The 21514-nt window shown below is 44.0% G+C and overlaps 1 protein-coding gene across 1 annotated transcript in view; it reads left to right on the forward strand.

Annotated features, from left to right (window-relative positions):
- Positions 1 to 21514, forward strand: part of BEND4 (BEN domain containing 4) — a 33224-nt gene that overhangs the window by 4667 nt on the left and 7043 nt on the right. Inside the window, 4 exon segments of the mRNA XM_043438881.1 lie at positions 3538 to 3987; positions 3990 to 4103; positions 17371 to 17462; positions 20488 to 20728. Of these exon segments, the coding sequence (XP_043294816.1) occupies positions 3538 to 3987; positions 3990 to 4103; positions 17371 to 17462; positions 20488 to 20728 (897 nt within the window).

Here is a 21514-nt window from a genome sequence, read left to right on the forward strand (position 1 = left end):
AAATTCTGAAGAATTTCTAGAAATGACTTTTTGAATTACAAAAACAATCATCCGTTCAGATTCTGAAATCAGACTAGGCACAGTTTGCAACATGATGTTATCTCCCGACAGGTTTCACAAAGCAAAATAAATTTGAGAAACGTGGTCATTTTAGAGTGCTTTATGATTATGATTTTTAAATAATATTTTGTGATATTCCATTTTAGAGAAGTTGGAGATAAAGTAGGTTGTGTTAAAGCCTCTCTGTAATCTATTGACTTCACTTGAGTGGAACATTCTATCCATAGAATGTTATAGCATAGTGGAACAATGCTATCACTTGAGTGGAACATTCTGTCACTAGTGGGGGGCGGGGAGTTCAAAAATTTAAAATACACATTCACACTTTGCTCAATTAAGAATCATGGATCAAAAAAAAAAAAAAGAATCATGGATCAGTGTGCCATACAACTGTGTTCATATGAAAACAGAACTTTTCCCCATTTCTTAGCAGTAACGGGCATCACACAGTAGCTGCATTTCTAATTAGATTCTGTCTGGAAAGGTGAAGTATTGCTCACTGCAATATGTGTTAAGTGGAAAGATTATGATAGTATGATAGTAACATTTTTCATTGCACTCTTCAATATATTGACATAAAATACTATTCAAATATTATAAGGTACTGAAAAGAAGAAAATTCAGCCTTTTAATGGCTTCAGTGGCTATGTTTACATATATCAGTTCTGAGAACAAATTCTGAATAAAACATTTGGAAAAACTGCAGGCAAGAACTGTTTTATGGCTACAACTATTCTCTGATGTTCTGAATGCACTTTAATACATTATCTTCATGATATAGCATAATACATAATGACTTTCTCAACATATTACGAGTTTATCCTTCACTTAAGAAAGCAAATCATGCTTGTCTATACATCAGATTTTTTTCCCCTTAAAATCTATACCATAATGTGATTTATCAATATTCAGACAGCTGAACTCCTTTTAGGACACTGGACAAATACATTCAAGCTGTTCTTTCTAAGCAATTCTGTTTTAGTCTTTCATATTTTGTTTCTTTCATCAAGGTTATATTAAAGGTGTATAGGCTGTGAATCAATTGGGACTATTCTGATTAAAATGCAAACAGCAAATACAACTTCAGGTCTGGAATGGGATTATAGGATTAAATGAATGAAAACTGCTAATGTGCCAGAATTGAGAATCCCCAATCAATATTGTTCTTTGATTTTACTAATAAAAGAACAAAAACCCGGGAGTAAGAAATGAAAATGCAACATGTTAAACCTCTCCACTTTTATGGTTCAGCTGTTTACTTTCTGATTTATTCGGTTTTGGCCATTGTAAAATAGAATATTTGAAGTCTTTCTCCATTACCTCTCAGTTCAGACCATGAGCTCATTTCTTCCTTTCCACCTGGCTGGGGGCAGAGTCATCGTGACTTGCAGTGTTTGGTGTAGGAAAGATAGTTCCCATACGCCCATCCCTTTTTCTCCAAAGTAGGAAGCCGGCTTTACCTTGGCTGCTACTTGGGTCAAGTTCCCGGCCCGTCAGTCAGCTCTGGCCTAAAGCTATACCTGGCAAGTAGTTCTTTCTTCAGCACTCAAAAGTAATTGTGGTTAAAAAAAAACAGGCCTGTGCCTCATATTTATGGGATTCAGGATAAGAATACAAATGCTGTAAACGAAGATACTATTTTATCTACAAGAGTCCCCGCGTGTATTCAGTATTTCTTGAGATACTGTGTTGGCCCTGGAGCTCCAGTCCACTCATGGAATATGCGGTCTCTGAGGTCTCTGCTGAGCTGAAGGGTGCAGGCCTCTGTGACTTGTCATTTTTCCTGGGGGATTTAGGAATGGTAGCATTTTATAGACTTGGGAGATGTGAGGGGTGCTTCCTGATGCTCTGGGCCTTAGGTGAATTGTTAAATAGTGAGAAAAGGAGCCTTGTTCCCACTCCCCTCGTATCTTAGTGACTTAGGGAGACTAGTAAGGGAAAACGACGAAGAGCGTGAAGTACTGCATGGAGGTTTCTGAAGGTTGGTTTTGCTGGTCATTAACCTGGGTTTTCTAGAGAAACCAATTTTCTTAAATCACAATTATTCTGGTTCTTTGTCCCCAGAGAAACCCTTGAGCATCTCACCGTTTTTCAGTTTTAAAGTTCCAGGGACGGCAGGTGACTAGTTGTTGTTCGGACATCAGTCGTGTCCGACTCTTTGAGACCCCGTGGGCTGCAGCACGCCAGGCCTCCCCGTCCTTCACCATCTCCCGGAGCTTGCTCAAACTCGTGTCCGCTGAGTCAGTGATGCCATCCGGCCATCTCATCCTGTTGTCCCCTTCTTGCCCTGCTTTCAATCTTGCCCAGCGTCAGGGTCTTTTCTAATGCGCAGGCTCTTTGCATCAGGTGGCCCAAGTATTGGAGCTTCAGCATCAGTCCTTCAGTGACTAGTTATGTTTCTATAATAAACAATAGATGTTGGCATCTAGAATCTACAGTGTTTTGTTTGTTGCCAGTATTTTACATAGAGGGGAGAGGAAATAAGAGACACCCTCGTTGCCAAACATAAACCCTAAAAAAGTACCTCTCTCTGGGTATTTATAAATTGCCCGTTCTGGGTGGTGGTCTACAAAGAAGAGAATGTTCTTGTAGCATTTACGTTTAGGGTGAATTTTCAAAACCCTTAGACTGACAACCTTGAGTCACATTTTCACAATATCGACCAGGGCGGGGTGGGGGGATGGCTTTTCTGTATTTTTTCTTTTGGAGGTGAACTGATGCTTTCTATGAGTTTTTTGCTTTCCACTGATTTACAGTTCATACGCTTTAGAATACGTTTGTGGAAACTAAGTGGCCCTCTGTGTACGTGCCAGTTAAGAGATCTGGTGGGAGAAGCCCTAAGAAGGGCGCTGTTGCTTTGCGGATGCTGCTGCTGTAGGTCAGCCTAAGTTATCAGATAAAGGAAAAGAAAGAGTGCGAACCCAGACGTCGGATGACACAGTCTCACTTTGGGGCTCCTCCTCATCTGCCTCATGGGCCCACTCCTTCTTTTATCTTGGATGTTTAGTGAGCACTTCGCATCTGGGAGCAGCGTCCCCTCCGTGGGGATTGTATCAGCTGATTGATAGCAAGGGCGTGAGGGCGCTCCGGAAACAGCAGTGACGATTGCCGTGAGCGCCCCTGTCAGTGCGGAGTTGAGTCTGCAGGGCTGGCTTGATTCATTAGAGTGAGGATATCAGTGAAGCCAGAGGTGTAAGTTCAGAGCTGTGCAGGCCAGTCCGTGCCATGGACAGGGGGTCTCTACTTGGCGCCCTGGTCCCATCCAGCCGCTCCCCAGAATCGAGTTGGAGCGGCTCATCGGGAGCAGCAGGAAGCTGTGCATCCAGGTCCGTGTGGATTCACTGTGTCACACGGGTGTGCGGCAGAGAGCAGAGGTCCGTGTTCCTGACATTTCTGAACGTTGAGCTCCAAGTCGAGGACCCTGTTTGTCCCGTGTCTTGGCTGTCAGGCTCTGACGTGTCTTCTCCTCTGTTTCAGAGAGTCGTATGATCTTGGACGCTTTTGCTCAACAATGCAGCCGAGTCCTTAGCCTCTTAAATTGTGGAGGCAAACTTCTAGACTCCAACCATTCTCAATCCATGATATCTTGTGTGAAGCAGGAAGGCTCAAGTTATACTGAAAGACAGGAACCATGTCCTGTTGGCAAAGGGGTCCACAGTCAGACCTCAGACAATTTAGACATTGAGATGCAATATATGCAAAGGAAACAACAAACTTCTGCATTTCTGAGAGTTTTCACTGACTCCCTGCAAAATTACCTGCTCTCAGGGAGCTTTCCAACTCCAAACACCTCCTCGGTCGGCGAGTACGGCCACCTGGCGGACGTGGACCCCCTGTCGGCATCCCCCGTGCACACGCTAGGTGGCTGGACCTCCCCAGCAACCTCTGAATCCCATGGCCACCCGTCATCTTCTACGCTGCCTGAGGAGGAGAAGAGGAGGAAGAGGAAGGCTACTGTCCCCGATGCCAAGAGCTGGAGCAGGAGGTGATCTCACTGCAACAAGAAAATGAAGAGCTCAGAAGAAAGTTAGAGAGCATCCCAGGTACCCAGCCCTGTTACTTAACAGCCACTTGCCACTCATTTCTTTCCGTTGCCCCATTTGTGTGTGTGCGTGCGTGTGTATATATATGCGTGGTTTTTTTTGTTGTCTGTTGGAACCAGTGATGTAGAAAAGTTGAAACAACAGGCATGCGCAATTTTAGTCTGCCAGAGCCAGATTTCAGACTGAGCTAGTCTTGTCCTGTGTTTAAGTCACCATTCTCTAGGTTATAGACCTGAAGGCTGCAGTCCTATTAAAAGATGTCTCCATTGATACAAACGTGCTTCCAAGATGTAGTGCGATGAGACGGAAATAGGCCGTGTGCTGTGGGCTTGAGTTTTCTTCAAAAAGTGATCCTGTTTCCTAAATAGCTTTTGTATCTGTAAAGATTTTGATATATGTGTTTTATCAGTCTGTGATAGAAACTGAAATGAAATGACACCTACAAAGGCAGCACTCAGAGAACAAATTGTCTCTTCTGTTCCATTAACCTCTCGCCTTTCTTGTTAAGTTGCAACAGGTGTGGTTTCTTTAGCATGCAAACTCCCCTTAAAGTTAACAGGCAGCTGTGAACTAAAAGGAATAGCTCAAAGATAGGCTAGTCCCAAACTAGTTGTGCTCCTGGCTAAACATGAGGCATTCGCTGTCTTTCAGAGACACTAGATTTGCAGAGTAGTAAAGTCATCTTTATGGGAAGATCTTCTGTGGGTTGCAAAGCCATTTTTTCCTTATTTGAGAAGGTTCTGATATTGTGTGTAGCTTTGAGTTCATTGCTTACATGTCTGTGGCTTTGCAGAGAGACTGACACGATATTGTAAATCAACTGTATTTCAATTTTTTTTAAAAAAATTGAAAAAAAGAATATATAGCAATGCTAAATAAATAAAAGACAGTAAAACCTTTTTAGTAGGAATTCTCTGGCTGTCCAGTGGTTAGGACGCTGCATTTTCACTGCCAAGGATTTGGGTTCAATCCCTTGTCTAGGAACTAAAACCTTTTTAATCATGCAGCCCATTGATAAAAAAATTTTGAGCATGTATCCACCAGTGTACACGTCCACTGATTATTTACATGCACGTACTACTATACTAATATATAATGTTTGAAGTAAAGCATACATAATACATTTAAAATTTTTAAGGCTGATCCATAAATAGAAATTATGTTCTTTTCCTTATTCAATGTCTTTGCATCACCCAATTTGGTAGCTTATGTAGAAAGACGGAAATGTTGGTGAAAGTTACCCACTTGTTTGTTAGAAGTGCCAAACCAAAAGTTTACTTTCTTCTGTCCTTTCATTTAAAACATTTCCCGGATCGTGCTGCGGTTTGGCTCAGAATATCTTGGAGTTAGACTGCGTGCAGTTTGTCCTGTGGGAGACAAGCGAGAGGTGAGGTAAATGCATTCTCGGCTGTTGCGCTTGAGCCCTGGAGTTAGACGCAAGGCCTTGGCCTTGTTCCTGCAGGCAGACTGACTGCGGGAGAGACTGGCGGGACCCAGAAGAATGCGGTAGAACCAGAGCGCTGTTGGTTTCTCCCGGTCAGAGAGAGAGGGGTGCAGCTGACAGACTGGAATTTTACCACTTTCACAATTGTGTGAATTATGATCCATTAACTATGGGTTTTAATGCCAAAAGGGTATGTTGCATCTTACCCCCCATGCTGTTTCATTAGGGGAGAGCATGGTGTCCTGGGGGTCAGCCAACGGCAGATTCTTAAATGAGCCGTTCAGAACCGTGGGTAAGGGTTTCACAGTACAAGGACGTGTGATACACATGCAGAGTATTGTTACCCATTTCGTCATCCTGAATGTTTGGCAAGCCAGCTGTCCTTGATAAACTTACTGAGCAAATTTGGGGTTCACTCCACCTGCTCTTTGCTGAATCTGTACAGGTGAAATGTCTGTGTCAGGAGTAAATCATTGTTGGCCTGCCGCTAATCATTGTCCTTTTCTACTGCCCAGAAAAACAAAAATGCTGCAATTTCTTGAGTCCTCTTGATGGTCAGACGTTGAGTGACTCTTGTTGAAAGTAGGCTAGTGATCACCGCTGTTGGTGTAAACACCCACCACTGTTACTATAAACTGTCACCTCCATGAACTCAAATGAACAGCCATTCTACATAGAGAACCTTGATTGCTTTAATTAGTCCATTTGTTGTTCACTCACTCAGTTCTGTCTGACTCTCTGCGACCCCATAAACTGCAGGACCCCAGGCTTCCCTGTCCTTGACCGTCTCCCGGAGCTTGTTTAAACTCGTCCATTGAGTCAGTGATGACATGCAACCATCTCATCCTCTGTCGTCCCCTTCTCCTGCCTTCAGAATTTCCCCCAGCATCAGAGTCTTTGTAATGAGTCGGCTCTTCCTATCAGGTGGCCTTCAGTTGCAGCATCAGTCCTTCCAATGAATATTCAGGTTTGATTTCTTTTAGCTTTGACTGGTTTGATCTCCTTGCAGTCCAAGGGATTCTTCGAGTCTTCTCCAACACCATAGTTCAAAAGCATCACTTTTTCGGCGCTCAGCTTGCTTTGTGGTCCAACTCTCACATCCATACATGACTACTGGGAAAACCATAGCTTTGACTAGACAGACCTTTGTTGGCAAAGTCTCTGCTTTTTAATATGCTGTCTAGGTTAGTCATAGCTTTTCTTCCGAGGAGCAATTGTCTTTTAATTTTGTGCCTGCAGTCACCATCTTGCAGTGATTTTGAAGCCCAAGAAAATAAAATTCGTCACTATTTTCTATTGTTTCCCCATCTATTTGCTGTGAAGTGATGGGACTACATGCAATGATCTTTGTTTTTTGAATGTTGAATTTTAAGCCAGCCTTTTCACTCTCCTCTTTGACCTTCATCAAGAGACTCTTTAGTTCCTCTTTGCTTTCTGCCATTAGGGTGGTGTCTTCTGCATATCTGAGGTTGTTGATATTACTGAAGCAATCTTGATTCCAGCTTGTGCTTCATCCAGCCCAGCATTTTGCATGATGTACTCTGCTATAAGTTAAATAAGCAGGGTAACAATATACAGCCTTGACGTACTCCTTTCCCCATTTTAAACCAGTCCATTGTTACAGGTCTGGTTCTAACTGTTGCTTCTTGACCTGCATACAGGTTACTCAGGAGACAGGTAAGGTGGTCTGGTATTCCTGTCTCTTTCAGAATTTTCCACAGTCAAAGGCTTTAGCATAGTCAGTGAAGCAGAAGTAGATGTTTTTCTGGAATTCTCTGCAATTTGATCTCTGGTTCCTCTGCCTTTTCTAAACTCCATCTTGAACATCTGGAAGTTCTCAGTTCATATAATGGTGAAGTTGGGCTTGGAGAATTTTGAGCATTACTTTGCTGGCATGTGGAATGAGTACAATTGTATGGTAGTTTGAACATTCTCTAGCATTGCCCTTCTTTGGGTTTGGAATGAAAACTGACCTTTTCCAGTCCTGTGGTCACTGCTGAGTTTTCCATATTTGCTGGCACATTGAATGCAGCACTTTCACAACATCATGTTTTAGGATTTGAAATAGCTCAGCAGGAATTCCATCACCTGCACTAACTTTGTTCATAATGATGCTACCTAAGGCCCACTTGACTTCACACTCCAGGATGTCTGGCTTTAGGTGAGTGAGCATACCATCGTGGTTATCTGGGTCATTAAGGTCTTTTCCATATAGTTCTGTGTATTCTTGCCACCTCTTCTTAATATCTTCTGCTTCTGTTAGGTCCATACTATTTCTGTCCTTTATTGAGCCTATGTTTGCATGAAATGTTCCCTTGGTATCTCTGATTTTCTTGAAGAGATCTCTAGTCTTTCCTATTCTATTGTTTTCCTCTATTTCTTTGCATTGTTCACTGAGGAAGGCTTCCTTATCTCTCCTTGCTGTTCTTTGGAACTCTGCATTCAGTTGGGTCTATGTTTCCCTTTTTCCTTTGCCTTTCAGTTCTCTCCTTTTCTCAGCTACTTGTAAGGCCTCCTAAAGACAGCCGTGTTTTTCTTGGTTTTTGCATTTCTGTTTCTTGGGGATGGTTTTGATCACCGTCTCCTGTATAATGTGACACACCTCCATCCTTAGTTCATCAGGCGCTCTGTCTATCAGATCCAGTCCCTTGAATCTATTTGTCACTTCCACTGTATAATCATAAGGGATTTGATTTAGGTCATACGAAAGGAAATCAGTCCGGAATATTCATTGGAAGGACTGATGCTGAAGTTGAAACTCCAGTACTTTGGCCACCTGATGCAAAGAACTGACTCACTGGAAAAGACCCTGATGCTGGGAAAGATTGAGGGCAGGAGGAGAAGGGGACGACAGAGGATGAGATGGCTGGATGGCATCACCGACTCTATGGACATGAGTTTGAGTAAACTCTGGGAGTTGGTGATGGACAGTGAGGCCTGGCGTGCTGCGGTTCATGGGGTCTCAAAGAGTCAGAACCGAGTGACTGAACTGAATTGATCTGATACCTTTAATGGCCTAGTGGTTTTCCTTACTTTCTTCCATTTAAGTCTGAATTTTGTAATAAGGAGTTCATGATCTGAGCCACAGTCAGCTCCCTGTCTTGTTTTTGCTGACTGTATGGAGCTTCTCCATCTTTGGCTGCAAAAAATATAATCAGTCTGATTTCAGTATTGACCATCTGGTGATGTCCATGTGTAGAGTCATCTCTTGTGTTGTTGGAAGAGGGTGTTTGCTATGACCAGTGTGTTCTCTTGGCAAAACTCTATTAGCCTTTGCCCTGCTTCATTTTGTTCTCCTAGGCCAAATTTGCCTGTTATTCCTGGTATCTCTTGACTTCCTACTTTTGCATTCCAGTCCCCTATGATGTAAAGGGCATCTTTTTTGGTGTAAGTTCTTTTGTAAGTCTTCATAAACGTTCAGCTGCTTCTGTGTTAGTGGTTGGGGCACAGACTTGGTTTACTGTGATATTGAATGGCTTGTCTTAAAAATGAACAGAGATCATTCTGTCATTCTTGAGATTGCACCCAAGTACTACTGCATTTCAGACTCTTGTTGACTGAAGGCTACTCCATTTCTTCTAAGGGATTCTTGCCCACAGTAGTAGGTATAATGGTCATCTGAATTAAATTTGCCCATTCAGGTTCATTTTAGTTCACTGATTTCCTAAATATCAATGAGTTTAGCTGAGTTTAGTCCAGACTGAAACTCAACTATGTAGGTAAAAATCACTTTGTCAATTATGTATAGCAACAAACAGTGTGAAATGCAGGAAAGACAAGCTATTTTTGATTACTTGACTCATGATTCATTGCCCAGGGACATGAGTGTTGGGCGTCAGGTTGAAAGTGCCACTTAATATGAAAACTTGAATCAAAAGGACATCATTGACCTCTTGCCGTCACCCCCCCAAGCTCCATCTTTGGCGAAACACAAACCAGACTGTGGATGTCACCCAAGAAACCAGTCTCGCATTCTGTGCTAGCTGTCCCTTTGGTGTTGGGGGTCAGGGGAGTCTGTTATTTTTTACCCTTATGAAGAAAAGTGTGGCAAGTAATGTCTGGTTTTGCACATAACAAGAGTATTTTGCAAGCAGCAGCTTTCCTGTGAGATTTGGGATCAGTTTTCCCTAAGCAGTGTCCATGCCGTCCAATGATCACAGTGGGCCTTTGTTATCCTAGAGGCCAGTATGTTTCCATGGAAGGACCTGGGGCTTTCTTTTCGTAGGATAGGATCGCTCCTCTTACAGCCAAGCCGGATGGATGAGTACGAAGAGGAGAGGGGCATGCAGCAGTGAGCAGGGGAATCAGGTGCAGGAGATGATGGGCGCCTGTCGTGGGCTGGAGTAGGGGCGGAGTTCTCGGGCGCTTCCCTCTCTCCAGAGTCACGCTGTTGAGCAGCTCTGAGATTCTGGTTTCTTTCTTTTTCCCTGAAGTGAGGCGTTCATACCTGGGAGTAGTTCTTGAAATAGAAATGAGTCTATTTAGTCTAACGGGGAAAAGTACTTTCAGCTTTTAAAGGGGGACAGGGAGGCGACAGCCCTCACCTCAAGGAAGGAGACTGGGAAGAGGTGTTCCTTCCAGCACCACCTGAGACAGCCTTTGTTTATTGTATTATTTGTGAAACATCCAGCAAAGTTGTATTGATTATCAGCTTCATGCAGGCGAGGGCCTTCTAGAAGGTACTCTTTGACTTACTTTCCAGAGTTATTTGCAGATGTAGGTAACTAAGTATTTTATCCCAGGAGGTAGCATGGCACATTTTCTTTTGTATTAGAAGTTACACTAGACATTACACTAGACACTACATCACACTAGAAATTACAAAGTCTTTAGAAGTTTAAATTTTTTAAAGGAAATAGGTTAAAAGAAAAAAGTCACAAAAGGAAGATACTGGGTCAGGGATACAAAGAGTTGAGAGGTTATTAAAAGAAGAAAAATGATGGGCAGACTTCTCAATGGAGAAGGTGTCAGGTTACAGTAGTCACTTTTATTTAGAAAGCTTGCAGTCAGCACTGGTTCAAGGGAACTCATAAGGGAGATGGGTATAAAATACCATATTTCATCTAATTTCAACCCTCATTGAATGTAAGACACACCAGTAGTTTATGTTCCATTAAGAAGAAAAAACACTTCAAATCTTAATTGCCCTTTATAATGGCCTTTGAACACCAAGTTTAGAGATTTTAAAATATAAAATGTCAGTATTAAAAACATAAAATATGGTAATTAAAAAACCACTTCCAGCAGTACTCTATGCAAAATGGATAACCAACAAGGATCTGCTATGTAGAACCAGGAACTGTGCTCGATATTATGTAATAACCTATATGGGAAAAGAATCTGGGAGAAAAAAATATATATATATGTATACACACACATATTTATATGTAACTGAGGGCTTCCCAGGTGGCGCTTGTGGTAAGGAACCTGCCTGCCAGTGTAGGACATAAAAATGCAGGTTTGATCCCTGGGTCAGGAAGATCTGCTAGAGGAGGGTGTGGCAACCCACTCCATATTCTTATCTGGAGAATCCCATGGACAGAGGAGCCTAGCAGGCTACAGTCCATGGGGCCACAAGAGTCGGACATGACTGAGTGACTTTCACTTTCATGCATATATAACTGAATCACTGTGTTGTACACCTGGAACTAACATGATATTGTTAATCAACTTATATAAAAATAATGATAACTTCCAAAGTAAAATAACTGTGACATTAAAAAAAACCTTGAAATTTTCTAAGTGCAGATATAGGGAAGGTACACTTAACTGTTGATATTATTAAAGAATATTCTGCTTTTTTAAATGTACATTTTTGATCATCTCAATTTACCTTTATAACTCCAAACAAAAATTAATGTTCACATTTTACAGAGGTAGTTTGCTACCCTCTTCCACCCTTAAAATATAGTCGATTCTTGTTATTCACTGTAGTTCTGTGTAGCCTCAGGTCGCAATGTTTTTGTCAACCAGTCAATTCATAGCCTCATTTTAAGTGTGTTTTTGTTTAAAGAGGCCTTGTTTAATGTATAGTGCTGGCCGGTTGACACTGAATTCACAGCCTGTGACTCACATCAGAACAAAAATCATCTAATACACATCTTCCCCTTGAAGTGCATCACAGCCTGTGCTCAGGAACACTAGACAGGGCTTCAGCTCTGCGTTTGGGACCCCTGTGAAACCGCAAAATCACCACGCAGGAGAGGCACAAAAATGAGAAAAACAGGGCACTGAACAGACCATGGAGAGAACCCTCACTACCACACTGGGCTGAAACGAGCAGGCAGACGGTGTCCTTGTCCAGCCCCAGCCGGGTGTGTGTGATTCCAGCCACTCGGGTTTCTCGGTGACCTGCCAGAGTCCACCAGTGCCAGCAGGAGCTCCTCAGATTCGAATTTGCCCATTACAGATCCATATCAGTGAGTCACGTGTGTGTGCCGAGTCACTTCAGTCGTGTCCGGCTGTCTGCGACCCCATGGACTGTAGCCCACCAGGCTCCTCTGTCCATGGGATTCTCCAGGCGAGGGTACCGGAGTGGGTTGCCAAGCCTTCCTCCAGGGGATCTTCCCGACCCAGGGATCGGACCCAAGTCTCTCATGTCTCCTGCGTTGGCAGCTAGGTTCTTTACCACTAGCACCACCTGGGAAGTCCATTAGTGAGTGGGCAAATGTACAGAGTCTGCAAATAATGAGGATCAGTTGCACTAACTCACAGGCTACACGCTAGAGAACTAACCTTGAATTATGCAGTCTGATCTTAAGTAAGGATATTCTCAGTGTCCGTTTCTGGATAGCTAGTTTTGCGAGAACAGAAAGCCCTGGCGTGGCTGCAGTGTCTCTGCCGGTGCCTGCCATGCTGGCGCTGTGCTCCAGCTCACACGTGCCGGAAGTGCCTGTGGGAGAGGCTCAGGTCGACTTCCGGTCCTGTGGGAGAAGGCTCAGGTCGACTTCCGGTCCTGTGGGAGAAGGCTCAGGTCGACTTCCGGTCCTGTGGGAGAGGCTCAGGTCGACTTCCGGTCCTGAGAAACACAGCCATCATATTTAATGCGGGTGTTTTAGGGAGAGTCAAGAGACACAAATATGTTCTGAGTGAAAAAAGATTAGAGCAAGTGATAGGAACAGGGGAGTAAACAATTGAGTTCTTTGACTTAGAATTTGGTAACAGTGACACGACTCTCGCTGTGAGACTGGGACCCAAAAGAGCATGAGCTGAGGAAAATGGCTTTAGCGTCAAGCCTGGGTTTGGATTCCTGCTCCTGCTACTTGCTGGCGGTGGTTTGGGCAAGTCACTTAGCCCTTCTGAGCCTCAGTTTCTGTTCTCTGTAACATGAGGTCAGTAACACTGGAATGCTGAAGTGTTGAGTTCATCAAGTGACAACGAAGGGCCTGCTAGATCTTCTGGGAGACACTCCCCGCAGAGCAACCTCAGGAGACCTAGAGGGACCCTGTCCTGTGCCTGAGGATACAGAAATCTTGGTGGCTCTCTTAGGTTGGTGGTGGTGGTCTTAACCTTGTGACAGGTCGGCGTTCAGTTAGTTAGCCCGGTGGGGAACTTCGGCTCCATTCATAGGTGTCTCTGTTCCTGTTTCATGTCCATCTTCTGTCCTTTGATTCCACTTGTATGTGCCCGTCGGTGCGGAGTCCTCCTCTCTCCCCGCCGGCTTTCATCCATGCCTGACTCAAAACAGGGCTTCTTGCAGTATCTCTTCAATCCCGGGCTCTCCCGGTTGAAAACGCCCTCATCACCCTCTGCTGAGTGCCTCTTGGCTTCGCGTGGTGCATGAGTAAATTCCAGCACCCTTAGTTGCGGCACGACATGATGTCCTTCGCTCCCTAAATCTTTCTGTTCTTCTTTGGAGGCTCGCCTCTCAGTTCCCACCATTCCCCGAGTGCTCCACCCCCTCTGGACAATGTGTGATTCCTGAACCTCCATGCACTTGCTTCTGCATGCTCACTCAGTCGTGTCTGACTCTGCAATGCTGTGGACTGTAGCCTGCCAGGCTCCTCTGTCCGTGGAATTTTCCAGGCAAGAATGCTGAGGTGGGTTGCCATTTCCTACTCCAGGGAATCTTCCTGAACCAGGGATCGAACCCAGGTCTCCTGCACTGGCAGGCAGATCCACTACCACTTGCTTCTGGTCTTCCCTTGACTCCTGCTGTCCCTCCAGTCTAAGGACATACCCTCCCTTTTCCCCACTCGAGGAACTCCCGCTCATCCTTCAGTACCCCAGTTTCAGGCAAAATGAACCGCTTTCTATAGCACATCATGCTTGCTTCTGTTGAAGTCAGTAGCAGGGCAAGTTTTTGCTCTCTCTCCTGGTGTCTTGGTACAAGGAGAGGCAGGCCATGTAAGGTTCTTGAGGGCAGAGACTTAAGTCAGTCATCCTTGTATCCCTGATTTCCAGCCCAGTTTCAGGCATGTTCTGTTATAGCATCTATACACATCAGTTAAATTAATCAGAACATTTTCAGTATCAAGAGAATAGCCATGTGTCTGTAGGCTGAGTAATATTTAGAGCTCACTTTATTTCTAGACGTTCACAACACAGGAACTTATACTCTGCAGGACAGACACTTCAAGGTGATACAGCACGCAGATGGCACGCTTATCAGAGGATGGTAAATAATTTGTCTCCCTATAAAATAGTATGTGCTGTATTTGGAGTAAATTTTTTGAGTCTTTAAAAGCAATTATATAGCAGAGTAGATTAAATAAATGCTGAATGAACAAGAGAAGCTGATCAAGATGTTAATGCAATGATCTGCCAGGAAAATAGGTACTTGACACCCAAGCACTCTTAACAAGGGCAAAAACAGCAGTTTTCCGTGGAAGAACCTTACTTAACAAGTCTTTCAGACAATACAACAGCCAGCTCTGCAGAGTCGATTTAAGTAACTAGACCTGAGCCTTGTCCTCAGTGTTCCTGGCTTCAGCCCTGTGCCCAGGTATCAGCCCACAGGACCCACCTGCCTTCAGTAGAGCCCCATGGCCGGTAAATGCAGGTGAAATTCCATTTTCTTCCAGAATGTTAGGGTCAGCTGCTGTTGCTCAGAGGTTAGCACTGCTGCCTGAATATTGGGGGTGTAGAGATGGGAGAGTGTGCCTCCAAGCCTGTACAGGCAACACCGAAGGTCATAGATGGCATAGGAAAGGGAGATAACAGCTATGTAGACATTCTTTAAACAACTTTGAAGTTATTATGGTTCATGCCCACTGTAGAAATTTTTTTAAATTGGTCTTTACAAGGATGGTAAAGGATAAAGTTTTTAATTGTTTTGAATTAATTTTTTAAATTAATTTTTAAAAATAATTTTAAAATCATTTTTAATTATTGACACTTTGGTTTATTTCTTTCCAGTCTCTTCCTTATGTATTTTTCCTCCCAGTTAGGTTGCCCTCCGAGATTGGGAAACGTCCCCCAGACCCGCCAGTGAGAGGGTTTCCTGGTGTCTGGAAACTTCCTCTATTATGACTCCCTTCCCGGGACGGGTCTCCGTCCCCAGCTCTTTTGTCTCTCTTTTTATCTTTTATATTTTGTCCTACCTCCTTTCGAAGTTGATGGGCTGCTTTTCTGGGTGCCTGATGTCCTCTGCTAGCGATCAGAAGTTGTTTTGTGAAGTTTGCTCAGCGTTCAGATGTTCTTTCGATGAATTTGTAGGGGATAAAGTGGTCTCCCCATCCTATTCCTCTGCCATCTTAGCTCCTGTCCAGTCTCTTCTCTTTGCACATAATTATTTTTAGCAGGGTTGAGGTCACACTGAATATTCAGTTTTTATAAGCATTTTGTTCTTAAATGTATTTTCTATAAACATATGTAAAATGTGGACAAAGTAGTAAAAGGAATTTCATTCAAATCCTAATCAGTCAGTGAGTACTTAAAATTTTACTAGAACTTCCAAACTAAATCCAGGATAATACCTCACACAGGTCGCTTGGCAATGCGGTGACATAGATATAGTTGCATTGCTGCTACTGAAACCCTTAAACACAGAAGTTAAATGGAGTCCCAAAGGCCACACAGTTAGTGAAAAGCCAGAACTCTGTAGCAAGCTTGTTTCCTGTCTCCATTAGCTTCTCAAGTCTCCTACTCTTTTCCTGTCATCAGTTCCCATTGCCAGAAGATTCATTCTCACTCACCGTGGCATCAGCAAGTGGGTTGGACAGTTTGTTTATGGAACTCTAGTAATGTGGGAAATTGCTGTTTGTCGTTCCGTTAACTTGCTCAGACTCTTCCATGAACTTTGCGTACCCGAGCAGAAATGGTTTAGAAAGTGGATTTTCTAGCTCTCAGTGACTCAGCCTCTCTACTCAGCCATGTCCAGGGTAAAAGTGTCTGTCAGAACATGGAACTGTTATCCTGTAAGTGCACCCCTTAAGAGGAGTTTGGGTGGGATCTGGCAGAATTATAAATCACAGGATTTAGTTACATCAGGATGGACTTTATAAAGTGAGTTAGGCTTTTTAATAGAGTGGTAAAATTAGAGATACTTGACCCGTTTTATTAAACTTTGGCTTAGTAAAAGTCCTGCTTCAAACTGAAACACATATGCCTTCTCTTTGTTGACTTTTGTGGTTGTCCCCAAAATGCTTCTTTAATTTAAAGAATATATTCAGATGACTACGCAAGAGTGACCTGTGACACCGATGTGTAAGACAAATCTGTAAGGATGTTATTTAAGAAGATATTTCTTGTCAAGAAGAAAAATTTCCTAACCTACTTGTACTTATCATTCAAATTCTCCCAAAGGATGTTGATACAGTGTTTGATTTCTGTTTTTCTTTTTTTTTTATAAGTGTGCTTAATTTCTTATGTTGCAGTGTAATGTCACCTTAAAAAACCCAGAGCTATTAGCAGGGGATAAAGATGATAACTTCGATTTGCTCTCTTTAAAAAAAAATGTGAGAAAAAAAGTGAAGAAAGCTCAGTGATAATACTTTAAAATTAGGGTTTAGGTTAAATATTTACTATTTTCTCTAACGTGACAAAAACATCCTAAGAAAACACATAGCCAGGACAGAGAATGCCAATGATCCATGTCAATTAGGTTATTAACTAAGATACTGAGACCTTTAAAAGCAATTAGTTAATACTCCAGAAAGGGCTCTAATATAAATCTTAAGATGTAAGAATTATTTCTGCAGTGGTACAAAAATATGTCAGGCTCTATATTGGGCTCGTATGTTCAGTTTTATTGTAATTATTCAATAGTTCTATAAAACTATGCCTCAAAAAATATAGTACAACAGTTAATGATATACATACTAACTGAATCGGAATTGGACCAGATCAGGTGAGTGTCTGGAGTGGGGATGAGCTACATGGTAAGGCATGTCCATGTCAGGAAGCAGGTCTAAAGTGCATGACTTACTGCTTTCCTGAAGAACTAGGGATGAATGGCACTAATAAGGAGCATTGTATCATCAATTTAAAATGAGTGAAGCATTATAGTCTTCAGTACCTTAGTTTTCAAAAGCACCATTGGGTGCTCAGGTTACAACTTGAATCAAAGACCACATGTCTGTTCTGTGAGTTGTTCAATGTGACATCATTATTATTGACCCAAATTCATCTTAGAGTCAGTTTGACTTAAATTGTGCTGAACCCAAAATTTCTCCCCAAACTGTAGCATCTGTTCCATGTTTACTAACTGAAATAACTGCGGATGTCAAATGAAAGAAGATTTCTATTTCCTTTAGAAAATGAGTCGTTTTTTTTTTTTTTTTTTAAGATGTTTACATCAAAAATCTTTTTAAACCTTTGAAGCTTTCTATTTTCCCAGCACAGTTCGGCTCACGTGCAGTTGTTGCGATCTCTTCCATCCAGTGCCCTGCCAGGCCGTGTTAGATTACCTGAAGACGGTGCTGCAGCATCATAACCAGCTGGCGGCCCCGCAGCCCGCCGACCAGCCGGCCGAGGTAGGTCTCCATGGCAAGGGAGACGGTGCGCCGCGTGGAGTGTCCTTAAGGTGAAGCATCCGGTACTTCAGCCATCTGTACCCCAGGACAGATGGGCTAACAGAAGACACGGTAGACTCTGAGGTTTATGAATGAGTATATATCCTGTGGAGAAAGGTCATGCATCATGAAGTACATTCGCCTATGTACTCTGAGGGGGAGAAACAGAAGTTTAATTCCGTGGGCAAGTCTCCCGCCATTCTTTTGGCTCAGAGGGACCCGAAATGGGAGAACCCACCTGTCATTTGGAGAAGGAAATGGCAACCCACTCCAGTGTTCTTGCCTAGAGAATCCAGTGGACAGAGGAGCCTGGTCGGCTGCTGACCATAGGGTCTCACAGAGTCAGACACGACTGAGCAACTTAGCGTGCATGCATGCACTGGAGAGGGAAATGGCAACCCACTGCAGTGTTCTTGCCTGGAGAAGCCCAGGGACAGGGGAGCCTGGTGGGGAGCCTGGTGGGCTGCCGTCTATGCGGTCGCACAGAGTCGGACGTGACCGCAGCTACTTAGCAGCAGCAGCACCTGTCATTCCCTCAGGCAGAGACGGTGTTTGTTGCAAGTCTTCCCACTCTGAAAATCCTCCCGTCTTTGATGCCCCCTTCCTCCCTCAGCGGTCATCTTTTCTTTCTCCCTCCATCCCCCACAGCACCCTGCGGCACTTTCATCCTAACACCACAGCCCGCTGCTCCTTGAAGGGTAGGTTCAGGGGTCAGTCCCATTGCCCGTTGTTGAAGGCACCTGCTGAATGGTAACCTTGGTGATCAAACCCTTGAGAGACAGGTCTGGTCTGTATTCACTTCTCCACTCTTCCTTCCGTTCGCTCTGCGCCCACCCTGCCCTGTCTGCGGCCTGGCCGCACCTCCTCTCCTTATGAGACCGCTGCGAGAGAGCCCCCCGCCCACCGCAGGCTCCTCTCCCAGTTGTCCCGTCCAGGGCCCATTTTCCCAGCCCTCCTCATCCCCAGAGCCTCGCCTCCGCTCCCTCCTGCCCCTGCTCTCCTCTCTGGGCCTTTGTGTCAGGACTCTTCTGGTTCCCCATTCCTTCCTTCCTTTTTCTCTATGTTATCTTTGACTGGGCCGGTCTTCACTGCTGTGCATGGGCTTTCTCCAGTTGAGGCGAGCAGGGTCGGCTCTTCGTTCGGGCATGTGGGCTCATTGTGGCGGCTTCTCGTTGCAGCTCCCAGGCTCTAGAGTGCGGGCCCAGTAGGGTGGCTCACGGCTTTAGCTGCTCTGCAGTGTGTGGAATCTTCCCGGGCCGGGGGTCGAACCTGTGTCCCCTGCACTGGGAGCACAGTCTGCACCCCTGGACCTCCAGGGGAGTCCCAGCAGGAGTGATTCAGCAGGCGTCCATTGCGCCCACTGTGTGACAGACACCGTTCCTCACTAGTATCTGCCTCCTCCCTCCCCCAGCCTGACCCTCTGTGCCTTACCTTTGTGGAGGACGCCTTGTTTCAGCTGGGAATCAGCCACGCCGCGGTCCCCGTAGCCAGCTCACGGGGTGGTTGCCTGACCCCGTGGTTCTGTCTTTCACCCTCGCTTTTCTGTCTGCGCTGCCGCACGTGCCAGCCAGCCCTCTGTCGCGCCGCGCTTGCCGTGAAGCAGCAGTCTGGGCCACGGGGCCCTTCGGAACCTCTGCGCTCCCGCCCATCTTTTCATCACATGTAGGACACAGCCAAGGGCTGGTTTATGCTCCCAAACACTCATAGTTTAAACCTAGGATAATTTAGTTCTTCCTCTCAGTTGAAGTAACTTGCTCAAGAAGCACCAAGTAAGACGCAGAACTAAGATTCAGTTCAAACCCAAACTGACTAAATTCAAACCTCAAACTACGTCCCTCAGTTGCTTCCTATAAAAAGGACACTCAGTCACACCCCTGCTTCACGGGAGTGTGAGGCTGCGGTGATGAGTTTCTGTGGCTGTGATTCAGTGACAGATTCACAGCTGTGTCTGCGGCCTCTTCCTTTCCTGTCGGCTCCTATACTGTTTGCCCTTCTCAGACCTTAAGTGAAAAGAGCACTTTTTAAAATAAAAACCCGTGAGACCCAAACAGTGCCAATTTATAACCTACAGTAAACTTTCAAAGTTGTAAAACTGAATGAGTTTCCCTTCTTTATTTTGTACACCTTAATTACTGGGGAAGAAGTACATTAAAACTGAGATCATGGGTTAATTAATTTGTCCTGGACTGTAGAATTTTATGGACAACCAGAAGTAAAATAATGGTTGTGTAGGTGCAATTGACTAAACATGGCTTATAAATGTTACAGAAATTCCTATAATTAGTCCCATTGCAGCTATTTAGCCTGGGAATTTTATAGCAGACATAAATTATAAAGGTGAAAAGTAAGGAAAATTTTGAGTTGATAAAATAGCGGCATTTGCAGAAGCTATAATTTGAGGAAACTTGTTTTGCATTATTATTAGTGATTATTTTTTTTTCTGTTTCCACAATTCCACTTTTTTAAAATTCATTTTTTAATATTGTTTCACTGAAATGCAGCAGCTATCAGATATTAAGTACCTTAAACACACAAAAAAAATACCTTATGGAAATAACCCACCAGCGTCATTTCTAAAAGTACTTAACCGCCAACCAAAGGATGAGGAGACCTGTTTGATAACCCTCTTCAAAGTCATTTTTGCATATTTTAATAGATTGAAAAGGAAAGTTACAGGTTATATTTAAATAGTGTTTCCTGTCATTGGATCTTGACACGTTTTAACCTACCTGTTAAAATGCAAGTTATAAATAGCTCCTCTTTCAAAGGTGTTCATTAAACCTCATTGGCTCTTGTTATAGAAAATGCAAATGTAATTTGAAAAGTGCCCGTTTTGAGAGTGAGCAATTACTTGTGCTCGTCAGTACCCGGTTCATTGTCAGCATAGCCACTTGGTTAAAAAGCATGTTTGCCTTTGAAATGGAGATCGCCCGGGCTGCCGGCTGGCCAGCTCAGTAGGTAATGAGAAAATGTTTCGCTTTTCCAGGGAAGCAAGCAGCTGTTGAACAACTATCCTGTCTACATAACGAGCAAACAGTGGGATGAGGCTGTAAATTCTTCCAAGAAAGATGGGAGGCGGCTCCTTCGATACCTCATCAGATTTGTTTTCACTACCGATGAGCTTAAGTACTCATGCGGCCTTGGAAAAAGGAAAAGGTCAGTGCAGTCAGGAGAGACAGGTCCTGAAAGACGCCCTCTGGATCCAGTTAAAGTAACATGCCTCCGAGGTACCGCATCTTCCGCTCAGTGTCCATCTGTGATCTCATTTCACCGCATTGGCTGTGGCTCCCCGTGCAAGTGTTCAGCCTTGACTGTATTTTGGTTTTTTCCGCTCAGACTTTATAGGCTTCATGTAGCCCATCTCTTTGGTATCGAGAAGTTCTTTAAAAATTCCTTGTTTGCTTTGGCACTTGGTGGCACGTAAGCGCTGCATAGCACCTCATGTTTCACGCTTTAAGTTCAGATTTTCTTTGCTGCCTGGGAAGGCCACCTCCAGGAAAACTGGAACACTGGGCAAAGCACAGAGGGAAAGAAGGGATTCTAAAATTCACCCCATTTTCATGTGAAGCCTATGGCACCCTCCCCCAGTCTAGCTGCCCTTGTCAAGAGTACATGCCCCTGCTCCTTAAATTTATTTAGTTAATTTTCCGTAGGCCTAAAGTATTTCTTGCCCAGTCAGATTCTGTTCCAGTTTTTTTAAGTTTCCATATTTAAAAAATACTGCTCAGATAACACCATTTCATCGGTATTAACAGCTGATTACTCTGAAGCTGATCCGCACAGCGGATAGGCCAGGCAGAGGGTGAGGAGGAGGAAGCCAGATGTGTATGACTGACTGGGTGGGTGCAAGTCAACACAGACCAGTGGAAACATCACGGCTCCAACATGCGCTCCACTCGCACCTGAAAAGTCCATGTCAAAACATTAACGTGCATATGGTTCAAGAGTAACTTTATTGGTTGGAAAGACTTAACCTGTATAGTTTGAGTGATTTAATTGGTTGGAAAGACTTA

This window comes from Cervus canadensis, chromosome 19 (assembly GCF_019320065.1).
Source record: "Cervus canadensis isolate Bull #8, Minnesota chromosome 19, ASM1932006v1, whole genome shotgun sequence".
Lineage (NCBI taxonomy): Eukaryota > Metazoa > Chordata > Mammalia > Artiodactyla > Cervidae > Cervus > Cervus canadensis.